The 13693-nt window shown below is 53.4% G+C and overlaps 1 protein-coding gene across 1 annotated transcript in view; it reads right to left on the reverse strand.

The window, feature by feature from the left end:
• Positions 1–13693, reverse strand: part of scamp1 (secretory carrier membrane protein 1) — an 87250-nt gene that overhangs the window by 39591 nt on the left and 33966 nt on the right. Inside the window, exon 2 of the mRNA XM_072516007.1 lies at positions 13033–13110. Within this exon, the coding sequence (XP_072372108.1) occupies positions 13033–13110 (78 nt within the window). The remainder of the gene's footprint in view (positions 1–13032; positions 13111–13693) is intronic.

A 13693-nucleotide genomic window follows, 5' to 3' on the forward strand; every position in this document is an offset into this window, starting at 1 on the left:
GAGAGGGAGAGGGAGGAGGGGGAGAGGAGGAGGGGAGAGGAGAGAGCGAGAGCGGAGCCGGAGAGCGAGAGCGGAGCCGGAGAGCGAGAGCGGAGCCGAGAGCGAGCGAGAGCGAGAGCGGAGCCGGAGACGCGAGAGCGAGAGCGGAGCCGAGAGCGAGAGCGAGAGCGGAGCCGGAGAGCGAGAGCGAGAGCGGAGCCGGAGAGCGAGAGCGAGAGCGGAGCCGGAGAGCGAGAGCGAGAGCGGAGCCGGAGAGCGAGAGCGAGAGCGGAGCCGGAGAGCGAGAGCGAGAGCGGAGCCAGGAAGCGAGAGCGAGAGCGGAGCCGACAGCGAGAGCGAGAGCGGAGCAGGACAGCGAGAGCGAGAGCGGAGCGACAGGCGAGAGCGAGAGCGGAGCCGACAGCGAGAGCGAGAGCGGAGCAGACAGCGAGAGCGAGAGCGGAGCCAGACAGCGAGAGCGAGAGCGGAGCCAGACAGCGAGAGCGAGAGCGGAGCCAGACAGCGAGAGCGAGAGCGGAGCCAGACAGCGAGAGCGAGAGCGGAGCCAGACAGCGAGAGCGAGAGCGGAGCCAGACAGCGAGAGCGAGAGCGGAGCCAGACAGCGAGAGCGAGAGCGGAGCCAGACAGCGAGAGCGAGAGCGGAGCCAGACAGCGAGAGGCGAGAGCGGAGCCAGACAGCGAGAGCGAGAGCGGAGCCAGACAGCGAGAGCGAGAGCGGAGCCAGACAGCGAGAGCGAGAGCGGAGCCAGACAGCGAGAGCGAGAGCGGAGCCAGACAGCGAGAGCGAGAGCGGAGCCAGACAGCGAGAGCGAGAGCGGAGCCAGACAGCGAGAGCGAGAGCGGAGCCAGACAGCGAGAGCGAGAGCGGAGCCAGACAGCGAGAGCGAGAGCGGAGCCAGACAGCGAGAGCGAGAGCGGAGCCAGACAGCGAGAGCGAGAGCGGAGCCAGACAGCGAGAGCGAGAGCGGAGCCAGACAGCGAGAGCGAGAGCGGAGCCAGACAGCGAGAGCGAGAGCGGAGCCAGACAGCGAGAGCGAGAGCGGAGCCAGACAGCGAGAGCGAGAGCGGAGCCAGACAGCGAGAGCGAGAGCGGAGCCAGACAGCGAGAGCGAGAGCGGAGCCAGACAGCGAGAGCGAGAGCGGAGCCAGACAGCGAGAGCGAGAGCGGAGCCAGACAGCGAGAGCGAGAGCGGAGCCAGACAGCGAGAGCGAGAGCGGAGCCAGACAGCGAGAGCGAGAGCGGAGCCAGACAGCGAGAGCGAGAGCGGAGCCAGACAGCGAGAGCGAGAGCGGAGCCAGACAGCGAGAGCGAGAGCGGAGCCAGACAGCGAGAGCGAGAGCGGAGCCAGACAGCGAGAGCGAGAGCGGAGCCAGACAGCGAGAGCGAGAGCGGAGCCAGACAGCGAGAGCGAGAGCGGAGCCAGACAGCGAGAGCGAGAGCGGAGCCAGACAGCGAGAGCGAGAGCGGAGCCAGACAGCGAGAGCGAGAGCGGAGCCAGACAGCGAGAGCGAGAGCGGAGCCAGACAGCGAGAGCGAGAGCGGAGCCAGACAGCGAGAGCGAGAGCGGAGCCAGACAGCGAGAGCGAGAGCGGAGCCAGACAGCGAGAGCGAGAGCGGAGCCAGACAGCGAGAGCGAGAGCGGAGCCAGACAGCGAGAGCGAGAGCGAGCCAGACAGCGAGAGCGAGAGCGGAGCCAGACAGCGAGAGCGAGAGCGGAGCCAGACAGCGAGAGCGAGAGCGGAGCCAGACAGCGAGAGCGAGAGCGGAGCCAGACAGCGAGAGCGAGAGCGGAGCCAGACAGCGAGAGCGAGAGCGGAGCCAGACAGCGAGAGCGAGAGCGGAGCCAGACGAGAGCGAGAGCGGAGCCAGACAGCGAGAGCGAGAGCGGAGCCAGACAGCGAGAGCGAGAGCGGAGCCAGACAGCGAGAGCGAGAGCGGAGCCAGACAGCGAGAGCGAGAGCGGAGCCAGACAGCGAGAGCGAGAGCGGAGCCAGACAGCGAGAGCGAGAGCGGAGCCAGACAGCGAGAGCGAGAGCGGAGCCAGACAGCGAGAGCGAGAGCGGAGCCAGACAGCGAGAGCGAGAGCGGAGCCAGACAGCGAGAGCGAGAGCGGAGCCAGACAGCGAGAGCGAGAGCGGAGCCAGACAGCGAGAGCGAGAGCGGAGCCAGACAGCGAGAGCGAGAGAGAGCGGAGCCAGACAGCGAGAGCGAGAGCGGAGCCAGACAGCGAGAGCGAGAGCGGAGCCAGACAGCGAGAGCGAGAGCGGAGCCAGACAGCGAGAGCGAGAGCGGAGCCAGACAGCGAGAGCGAGAGCGGAGCCAGACAGCGAGAGCGAGAGCGGAGCCAGACAGCGAGAGCGAGAGCGGAGCCAGACAGCGAGAGCGAGAGCGGAGCCAGACAGCGAGAGCGAGAGCGGAGCCAGACAGCGAGAGCGAGAGCGGAGCCAGACAGCGAGAGCGAGAGCGGAGCCAGACAGCGAGAGCGAGAGCGGAGCCAGACAGCGAGAGCGAGAGCGGAGCCAGACAGCGAGAGCGAGAGCGGAGCCAGACAGCGAGAGCGAGAGCGGAGCCAGACAGCGAGAGCGAGAGCGGAGCCAGACAGCGAGAGCGAGAGCGGAGCCAGACAGCGAGAGCGAGAGCGGAGCCAGACAGCGAGAGCGAGAGCGGAGCCAGACAGCGAGAGCGAGAGCGGAGCCAGACAGCGAGAGCGAGAGCGGAGCCAGACAGCGAGAGCGAGAGCCAGACAGACAGAGACAGACGACAGAGACAGAGACACACAGTCACACACACACACACACACACACACAAGAACGAGACACAGAGGCAGGGAGCAGGGAGCGAATGTTGATGCCGAAGGAAGGAAATCTAAAGCAGCTGCACTCATAACCCTGGTTATGATGGTGAGGGTGATGGCGAAGGAACTGGAGAAGTTTGCTGGGAAGGTGGAAGAGCAATTCAAGAGGCATGGCCAAGAAATGGAGGGTGTCATTTAAAACTATGGTGGAGGAGACTTTGGGCCAGATTAGGGAGCAGCTTGGCAGGATGGCTAAGTCGAATAGTTGAAGTAGGCTGAGTAGTTGAAAGACATGGAGGCCTCATCTCAGCACGAGGGCCAACTCTGGTCATTGGAAGCCAAAATAAGGGCCTTGATGCAAAACCAAATGACAAGGAGAACAGGTCCAGGCACATGAACCAGGGCAAGTGATAGATTTGTTAGTGGGGGAGCATTTTGGAAATAGTGACCACAATTCTGTGACTTTCACTTTAGTAATGGAGACGGATAGGTGCGTGCAACAGGGCAAGGTTTACAATTGGGGGAAGGGTAAATACGATGTTGTCAGACAAGAATTGATGTGCATAAGTTGGGAACATAGGCTGGCAGGGAAGGACACAAGTGAAATGTGGAACTTGTTCAAGGAACAGGTGCTACGTGTCCTTGATATGTATGTCCCTGTCAGGCAGGGAAGAGATGGTCGAGTGAGGGAACCATGGTTGACAAGAGAGGTTGAATGTCTTGTTAAGAGGAAAAAGGTGACTTATGTAAGGCTGAGGAAACAAGGTTCAGACAGGGCATTGGAGGGATACAAGATAGCCAGGAGGGAACTGAAGAAAGGGATTAGGAGAGCTAAGAGAGGGCATGAACAATCTTTGGCGGGTAGGATCAAGGAAAACCCCAAGGCCTTTTACACATATGTGAGAAATATGAGAATGACTAGAGCGAGGGTAGGTCCGATCAAGGACAGTGGCGGGAGATTGTGTATTGAGTCTGAAGAGATAGGAGAGGTCTTGAACGAGTACTTTTCTTCTGTATTTACAAATGAGAGGGGCGATATTGTTGGAGAGGACAGTGTGAAACAGATTGGTAAGCTCGAGGAAATACTTGTTAGGAAGGACGATGTGTTGGGCATTTTGAAAAACTTGAGGATAGACAAGTCCCCCGGGCCTGACGGGATATATCCAAGGATTCTATGGGAAGCAAGAGATGAAATTGCAGAGCCGTTGGCAATTATCTTTTCGTCCTCACTGTCAACAGGGGTGGTACCAGGGGATTGGAGAGTGGCGAATGTCGTGCCCCTGTTCAAAAAAGGGACTAGGGATAACCCTGGGAATTACAGGCCAGTTAGTCTTACTTCGGTGGTAGGCAAAGTAATGGAAAGGGTACTGAAGGATAGGATTTCTGAGCATCTGGAAAGACACTGCTTGATTAGGGATAGTCAGCACGGATTTGTGAGGGGTAGGTCTTGCCTTACAAGTCTTATTGAATTCTTTGAGGAGGTGACCAAGCATGTGGATGAAGGTAAAGCAGTGGATGTAGTGTACATGGATTTTAGTAAGGCATTTGATAAAGTTCCCCATGGTAGGCTTATGAAGAAAGTAAGGAGGCATGGGATAGTGGGAAATTTGGCCAGTTGGATAACAAACTGGCTAACCGATAGAAGTCAGAGAGTGGTGGTGGATGGCAAATATTCAGCCTGGATCCCAGTTACCAGTGGCGTACCGCAGGGATCAGTTCTGAGTCCTCTGCTGTTTGTGATTTTCATTAATGACTTGGATGAGGGAGTTGAAGGGTGGGTCAGTAAATTTGCAGACGATACGAAGATTGGTGGAGTTGTGGATAGTAAGGAGGGCTGTTGTCGGCTGCAAAGAGACATAGATAGGATGCAGAGCTGGGCTGAGAAGTGGCAGATGGAGTTTAACCTGAAAAGTGAGAGGTTGTCCATTTTGGAAGGTCAAATATGAATGCGGAATACAGGGTTAACGGTCGAGTTCTTGGCAATGTGGAGGAGCAGAGAGATCTTGGGGTCTATGTTCATACATCTTTGAAAGTTGCCACTCAAGTGGATAGAGCTGTGAAGAAGGCCTATGGTGTGCTCGCGTTCATTAACAGAGGGATTGAATTTAAGAGCCGTGAGGTGATGATGCAGCTGTACAAAACTTTGGTAAGGCCACATTTGGAGTACTGTGTACAGTTCTGGTCGCCTCATTTTAGGAAGGATGTGGAAGCTCTGGAAAAGGTGCAAAGAAGATTTACCAGGATGTTGCCTGGAACGGAGAGTAGGTCTTACGAGGAAAGGTTGAGGGTGCTAGGCCTTTTCTCATTAGAACGGAGAAGGATGAGGGGCGACTTGATAGAGGTTTATAAGATGATCAGGGGAATAGATAGAGTAGACAGTCAGAGACTTTTTCCCCGGGTGGAACAAACCATTACAAGGGGACATAAATTTATTAAGGTGAAAGGTGGAAGATATAGGAGGGATATCAGAGGTAGGTTCTTTACCCAGAGAGTAGTGGGGGCATGGAATGTACTGCCTATGGAAGTAGTTGAGTCGGAAACATTAGGGACCTTCAAGCAGCTATTGGATAGGTACATGGATTACGGTAAAATGATAGTGTAGATTTATTTGTTCTCAAGGGCAGCACGGTAGCATTGTGGATAGCACAATTGCTTCACAGCTCCAGGGTCCCAGGTTCGATTCCGGCTTGGGTCACTGTCTGTGCGGAGTCTGCACGTCCTCCCCGTGTCTGCGTGGGTTTCCTCCGGGTGCTCCGGTTTCCTCCCACAGTCCAAAGATGTGCGGGTTAGGTGAATTGGCCAATGATAAATTGCCCTTAATGTCCAAATTGCCCTTGGTGTTGGGTGGAGGTGTTGAGTTTGGGTAGGGTGCTCTTTCCAAGAGCCGGTGCAGACTCAAAGGGCCGAATGGCCTCCTTCTGCACTGTAAATTCAATGATAATCTATGATAAATCTAGGACAAAGGTTCAGCACAACATCGTGGGCCGAAGGGCCTGTTCTGTGCTGTATTTTCTATGTTCAGAAACAATAACAAAACAGAATTTTTTAACAATACACAGGTAACAAAACCCCATTGTCTATTGACCTAACCTAAACTAACCCCCCCGCCCCCCCCCCCCCCCCCCCCGGGTTGCTGCTGCTGGTCATCGGTCTTCCCTCTAACGTTCCCCTAGGTAGTCGAGAAATGGCTGCCACCGCCTGGTGAACCCTTGAGCCGATCCTCTCAGGGCAAACTTTATCTGCTCCAGTTTAATGAACCCCGCCATATCATTTACCCAGGCCTCCAGTCCGGGGGGTTTCGCCTCCTTCCACATGAGTAGGATCCTGCGCCGGGCTATTAGGGACGCAAAGGCCACGACATCGGCCTCTTTCGCCTCCTGCACTCCCGGCTCTTCCGCAACTCCAAATAGAGCTAACCCCCAGCCTAGTTTGACCCGGGCCTTCACCACCTGCGAAATCACTCCCGTCACTCCCTTCCAGTGCCGGGCACGCCCAAAACATATGTGCGTGGTTTGCCGGGCTCCCGCCACACCTCCCACATTTGTCCTCCACTCCAAAGAACCTGCTCAATCTTGCCCCCGTTATGTGTGCTCTATGTAGCACCTTAAATTGAATCAGGCTAAGCCTGGCGCATGAGGAAGAGGAATTTACCCTGCTTAGGGCATCAGCCCACATACCCTCCTCTATCTCCTCCCCTAATTCTTCTTCCCACTTTCCTTTTAGTTCGCCCACCGACTCCTCCCCCTCTTCCCTCATCTCTCTATAAATCTCTGACACCTTGCCCTCTCCGACCCACACCCCTGAAAGCACCCTGTCCTGTATCCCCTGTGTCGGGAGCAACGGAAATTCCCTCACCTGTTGTCTAGTAAACGCCCTCACCTGCATATATCGCAAGAAATTTCCCCGGGGCAACTTATACTTTTCCTCCAATGCTCCCAAGCTCGCAAAAGTCCCATCTATAAATAAATCTCCCACCTTCCTAATTCCCAACTGGTACCAGCTCTGAAATCCTCCATCCATTCTTCCTGGGGCGAACCTATGGTTGTTCCTGATAGGGGACCCCACCAGGGCTCCCCGCACCCCTCTCTGTCGCCTCCACTGTCCCCAGATATTCAGTGTTGCCGCCACCACCGGGTTCGCGGCAAACGTTTTAGGTGAGAACGGTAGCGGCGCAGTCACCAGCGCCTCTAAACTCGTCCCTTTACAGGACTTTCTCTCCAGTCTTTTCCACGCCGCTCCCTCACCCTCCATCATCCATCTACGTATCATTGCCACATTGGCGGCCCAATAGTAATCACCCAAGTTCGGTAGTGCCAGTCCTCCTCTGTCCCTACTACGCTGAAGGAACCCCCTCCTTACTCTCGGAACTTTCCCTGCCCACACGAAGCTCGTGATGCTCCTATCTATTTTATTAAAAAAGGTCTTGGTGATTAGTATAGGGAGACATTGAAATACAAATAAGAATCTCGGGAGGACCATCATCTTAATTGCTTGCACCCTGCCCGCCAGCGATAGAGGCTGCATGTCCCACCTCTTGAAGTCCTCCTCCATTTGTTCTACCAGCCACGTCAGATTAAGTCTGTGCAAGGTTCCCCAGCTCCTAGCGATCTGAATCCCCAGGTATCGGAAGTTTCTTTCCACTTTCCTTAGCGGTATGCCTTCTATCTCTCTACTCTGGTCCCCTGGATGTATCACAAATAATTCACTCTTCCCCATGTTTAGCCTATACCCCGAGAATTCCCCGAACCCCCTCAAAATTCGCATAACCTCTATCATCTCCACCCGCTGGGTCCGACACGTATAACAATAGGTCATCTGCGTATAACGAGACTCGGTGTTCTTCTCCCCCTCTAATCACCCCTCTCCATTTCCTGGAGTCTCTCAACGCCATGGCCAGAGGTTCAATTGCCAACGCGAACAACAATGGAGACAGCGGGCATCCCTGTCTTGTTCCCCTATATAATCGGAAATACTCCGATCTATGTCGACCTGTAACTACGCTTGCCGTTGGAGCCGCATAAAGAAGTCTATCCCAGCTAATAAACCCGTTCCCAAACCCAAACCTCCTGAACACTTCCCATAAATACTCCCACTCCACCCTATCAAATGCCTTCTCTGCGTCCATTGCCGCCACTATCTCTGCCACCCCCTCCACTGGGGGCATCATTATCACCCCTAATAGTCGTCGCACGTTAACATTCAGTTGTCTCCCTTTAACGAACCCTGTCTGGTCTTCGTGCACCACCCCCGGGACACAGTCCTCTATCCTCGATGCCAGTACCTTTGCCAGCAATTTGGTGTCCACGTTCAATAGTGAAATAGGTCTATAGGACCCACACTGCAACGGATCTTTGTCCCTCTTCAAAATTAGCGATATCGTCGCCTCCGACATCGTCGGGGGTAGAGTCCCCCCTTCCCTGGCCTCATTGAACGTCCTCGCCATCAACGGGGCCAACAAGTCCACATATTTTCTGTAATATTCCACCGGGAACCCGTCTGGCCCCGGGGCCTTCCCTGCTTGCATGCTTCCCAGCCCCTTAACCTCGTCCACCCCAATCGGTGCCCCCAGGCCTGCCACCTCCTGCTCCTCCACTTTCGGGAACCTCAATTGGTCCAGGAACTGCCGCATCCCCTTCTCTCCCTCTGGGGGTTGAGACCTATACAGTTCCTCATAGAAGGTCTTGAACACCTCATTTATCTTTCCTGCCCTTCGCACCGTGTCTCCCCTTTCGTCTCTAATTCCTCCTATCTCCCTCGCTGCTGCCCTCTTTCGCAATTGATGCGCCAACAGGCGACTAGCCTTTTCCCCATATTCATACCTCCTCCCCTGTGCCTTCCTCCACAGTACCTCCGCCTTTCTGGTGGTCAGAAGGTCAAACTCCGTCTGGAGTCGTCTCCTCTCCCTGTACAATTCCTCCTCCGGGGTCTCTGCAAATTCCCTGTCCACCCTTAAAATCTCCCCCAGTAATCTTTCCCTTTCCTTGGCCTCGGTTTTCCTTTTGTGGGCCCCAATAGAGATCAGCTCTCCTCTGACCACCGCTTTTAATGCTTCCCAGACCACTCCCACAGGGACCTCGCCGTCGTCATTGACCACCAGGTATCTCTCAATACACCCCCGCACTCTTGCACACACTCCCTCATCCGCCATCAGTCCCACATCTAATCGCCAGAGTGTTCTCTGCTCCCTGTCCTCTCCTACTTCCAGGTCCACCCAATGTGGGGCATGATCCGAAACCGCTATGGCTGAGTACTCAGCTTCTTCCACCCGAGAGATCAACGACCTTCCCAACACAAAAAAATCTATCCGGGAGTACACTTTATGGACATGGGAGAAGAAGGAAAACTCCCTAGCCCTAGGTCTAAGAAATCGCCATGGATCCACTCCCCCCATTTGGTCCATCAACCCCTTAAGTACCTTGGCCGCTGCCGGCCTTTTTCCGGTCCTTGAGCTGGATCTATCTAGCCCCGGGTCCAGCACCGTATTAAAGTCCCCTCCTAAAATCAAGTTTCCTGCCTCCTGGTCCGCTATACGCCCCAGCATCCGTCTCATGAATCCCGCATCGTCCCAATTTGGGGCATACACATTAACCAACACGACCTCCATTCCCTCCAGCCTACCACTCACCATTACATATCTACCTCCGCTATCTGCTACGATGTTCTTTGCTTCAAATGCTATCCGTTTCCCCACCAAAATGGCCACCCCTCTGTTCTTTGCGTCCAGTCCTGAGTGGAACACCTGTCCCACCCATCCTTTCCTTAGCCTAACTTGGTCCGCCACCCTTAGGTGCGTCTCTTGGAGCATAACCACGTCTGCCCTTAGTCCTTTCAAATGCGCGAGCACTCGGGCCCTTTTTAATCGGTCCGTTCAGGCCTCTCACGTTCCACGTGATCAGCCTCACTAGGGGGATACCTGCCCCCCTCCCGTGTCGACTAGCCATTACCTTCTCTAGGCCAGTCCCATATCCCGCCTCCGCGCTCCCGCTCGCTCCCCCAGCGTCGCACACCATCCCCGCCCACCCACTCTTTAGCCATTTCCTTTTGGATTTCCGCAGCAGCAACCCAGTTGTCCCCCCCCCCCCCGCCCGCCCCGCTAGATCTCTTTCTAGCATGATTGCTCCCCCCATATCACTTCCGTAAGTCAGCTGACTTCAACTGACCCCCGGCTACTCCTGCTCACTCCTCGACCCCCCCCCCCGTGTGGGGGAACTCCCTTGCGCCTGTCTTCGCGCCTTATTCTTTCTGGCGCGGGAACATCCCTTTACCTGACCCGCCTCTTATGGTGCAGCTCCCTTTCCCCTCCCCCTCTCCTTCCCCATTCTCCGACTATGTCCCGTCTTTCCCCCCTCACCGGCGCCTACATTTCCCCAATGTCTCCCCCCTTCCCTGTTTACTTCTCAATTAACTTCCACCGTAACATTAACAAAAACAATAACATTTCCTGCAGCATCAGTCCCGGTCCAATTACTCTTCTTTGATGAAGGACCATGCTTCCTCCGCCGTCTCGAAATAATAGTGTCTCTCCTGATACGTGACCCATAGTCTTGCCGGCTGCAGCATCCCAAACTTCACCTTCCTGGGTTGTGTAAGAGTCTTAAGGGCTATCCAGGATTATATCTTGAACAATGATAATGGCGAGCTCTCATCCTCGATACTATGGGAGGTGCTGAAGGTAGCAATCAGGGGAGGAATTATATCATTTAAGGCACATGTTGATGTGGTGGCGAGGAGAGAGTAGGAAAAACTGGTGGATCACAGATATGCAAGCAGTCCACCTCCAGAATTAGCGGATAGGAAAAAAAGGCAAATGCAGTTTGATTTGATTTCCACAGATGGGGCGGTGTAACAGAGCTAAAGGGGGAATTTAAGAGTATAGTGAGGAGGCAATTCTGCTCTTGGCATATCAACTGAGGAAACGGGAGGCTGAGAGAGAGATGGTCAAGATTAGAGCGTGGGGTGGGGGGGCTGGTTTCAGCTCAGAAGGTGAATGGGGCATTTAGAGCGTTCTACGAGGAGCTATACAAGTCCAAACCGCCTTGGGATATGACAGAGTTTTTGGGTAAGTTGGAGTTTCCCGAAGGAGAGGAATTACGAGAGAAATTAGGTGCTTTATTGGATTTGGAGGAGATCAAGGAGGCGCTGAAGTTGATGCAGTCAGGGAAAGCACCGGAGCCCCCCTGGTGTTGGGGATGTTCAGGGATTCTTTTGAGAGAAGTGCCTTGCCACAGTCACCAAGGTAGGCATTGATTTCTCTGCTCCTGAAGGAGGACATAGACCCCACAGACTGCAGGTCATATCATCCGATCTCCCCGTTAAAATGTGGACGTGATGCTTCTAGCTAAAGTGCAAGACTGGAGCCTCGTCTCCCAGGAGGTAGTGGGAAAAGTCCAAAATGTATTTGTAAAGGGGCGGTGGTTGACGGCAAACGCAAGACAATTGTTGAACATGGCGTTCTTACCCCTGGGGATGGTCTGGTTCCGGAGATCATTGCTTCGCTTGATGCGGAGAAGGCATTCAACTGGGTAGAGTGGGACTACCTGTTTGTGATACTAAAGAAATTTGGGTTTGGACTGGGCTTCGTAGTGGGAGTGTAGCTGTTGTATGAAGCTTCATTTGCCAGTGTTTGCACTAATAAGTGACTTATGAGCTCTTTCGTCTATACTGGGGTACTAGGCAGGGATGTCTGATGTCCTCTTTGTTATTTGAGTTGGCAATAGAGCCACTAGCCATGGCACTGGGGGCTTGAGAAGGAATAAGTAGAGGAGGGATGGAGCCTAGGGTTTCGCTATACACTGACAATTTGCGATTATATATTAGGGATCCGGAGGGTTCAGTGGGAAACATTATGGGGGTCTTTTCTGGCTATAAACCATATAGGAAAGAGGAAGTACTTTGTGGTTGGGGTATCGGGGCGAGAGGGGGCTACTGTTCTGATTAGCAAGAAGTAATTTTCGGTATCTGGGGGTCCAGATAGCAAGGGACTGGCGAAACTCCATAGGTAGAATTATATAAATCTGATGGGTAAGGTTAAGACGGACCTGCAAAGATGGGACAGTCTCCCACTATCCCCGGTGGACCGAGTACAATTGGTTAAGATGAATATCTTACCAAGATTTTAATTTTTATTCCAGTGCCTCCTGGTCATCCGCTCAAGGCATTTTTCAGAGAGACTGATCGGCTTGTGACTAGGTTTATTTGGGCGGGTAAGGGCCCCCGAGGATCAGGAGGATGCTGCTACAGAGGGTGAGACAAGCAAGGGGCTTGGCCTTGCCAAACTTTCAATATTATTATTGGACAGTTAATGCGGAGAAATATGCTGCAGTGGTGTGAGGACTCTGAAGAGCTGTGGGTCTGGGTGGAAGCAGAGTCTGTGAGGCGGGTACGGCAGGGGGCATTGGTCATGCTCTGCTCCCGATGGTAGTAGCCACGTTAAAATTTTGGAGGCAGCTCCGTCAACATTTCAATTTGAAGGCTGCCTCAAGGCTAGCTCCCATCTGTGCAAACCAGTTATTCAAAACTGCTAGGCTGGATGCGAGGTATAGGGAGTGGAAGGAGGAATGGGTTGGAGAAGGTGGGAGATTTATCTTTACAAGGTCAGTTCGCTAGCCTGGAGGAGCTGAAGGAGAAATATGGGCTTACGGATGTTGATGGGTTCAGGTATCTCCAGGTGCGTATCTGGATGAAAAAGTACTTTCCCGACTTCCCGGTGAAGCAGCCTTCTACCTTGCTCAAGCGGATTTTTATCCTGCTTAGTGTCGGAGGTGGCTAGTACATCAAGCGTATACCAGCAGATAGTGGGGGAGGAGACAGGCTCAATTGGGGGAGTGAAGGCAAAGAGAGAGAGGAGCTGGGGCCAATTTTGGAGGAGGAGGTTTGGAGCGAGGCACTGAGGATGAATGCGGCCTCGTCCTGTGTGAGACTGTTATTTTGTAACTTTGTATAAAAATTAAAATTTCAACAAACATATTTCCCAAAAATAGTCAGAACATCTGTGCTAGCATAAATTGGTCTTTGCCAGTGCCATTTTGGAACTAGTAATTACATGGTATGCAATTCAAGATGATTAGCCCCTGGATTTTCTATCCCTCGTGTTGGTTACACCTGGCCTTTTGTAACATCATTTTTCTTCAATTTGATTATTTTGTCTCATTTTGGAATAGTGCGTGGCAACTACATTTAGCATCAAATAGGTACATGCTCATCCCTTTGCAAAACATATAAATTGAAATTCTCATACCGTCCGTCCATCTGTGAAAGGATTGTATTCCTCTAATGCTGGTGGAGGGTTTCTCGTTACTTGCGTAACTGATGGATCCTAGGATGAATCAACAAAGCATCAAATGAAGAGTTTTTGCAGCACGCAAGTGTTCCTGCCAATTATTGTTCAACTTGTCGCCAGTTGGTGAAGTAAGATGACCAGAACGCAATCTTTACTCAATTTTACATTTATTCACAAAGCGAGACATTGCAGACGTGTACCTCCCAACGCTACAAACATCACCAGTGCCAAGAAGTGTTTCTTATACACATTTGAGCAAACAATAATCAAAAACAAATGAACTGAACGCCTTAGGGGTACTGCAACTAAAACAAAAACATCAATATCCAGCCCCCGCAGTGTCCTCTGACTGCAGAACGTTTCAAGCATGAAGCACATGTCCACCATGTGCTTCCGCTCAGTGGACATCCAGATGTGGGCATAACCAGGGAAGAGAGGCAGGCTGTCGGGTCAAATGAGTCCTCTCATCCGCCTGCTGCCTGGACATGTCTTTGGACTCCTTGGCCAGGCCCAAGTGCAGCCAGGCATTTCTTCATACGATCAAATAACCAAACTAACTAATTGACAATTCCAACAAAACCCAAATCTTTAACGTTAACTTTCTGTGTAGAGTCTGCAC

The sequence above is a fragment of the Scyliorhinus torazame genome, chromosome 9 (genome assembly GCF_047496885.1).
Source record: "Scyliorhinus torazame isolate Kashiwa2021f chromosome 9, sScyTor2.1, whole genome shotgun sequence".
NCBI lineage: Eukaryota > Metazoa > Chordata > Chondrichthyes > Carcharhiniformes > Scyliorhinidae > Scyliorhinus > Scyliorhinus torazame.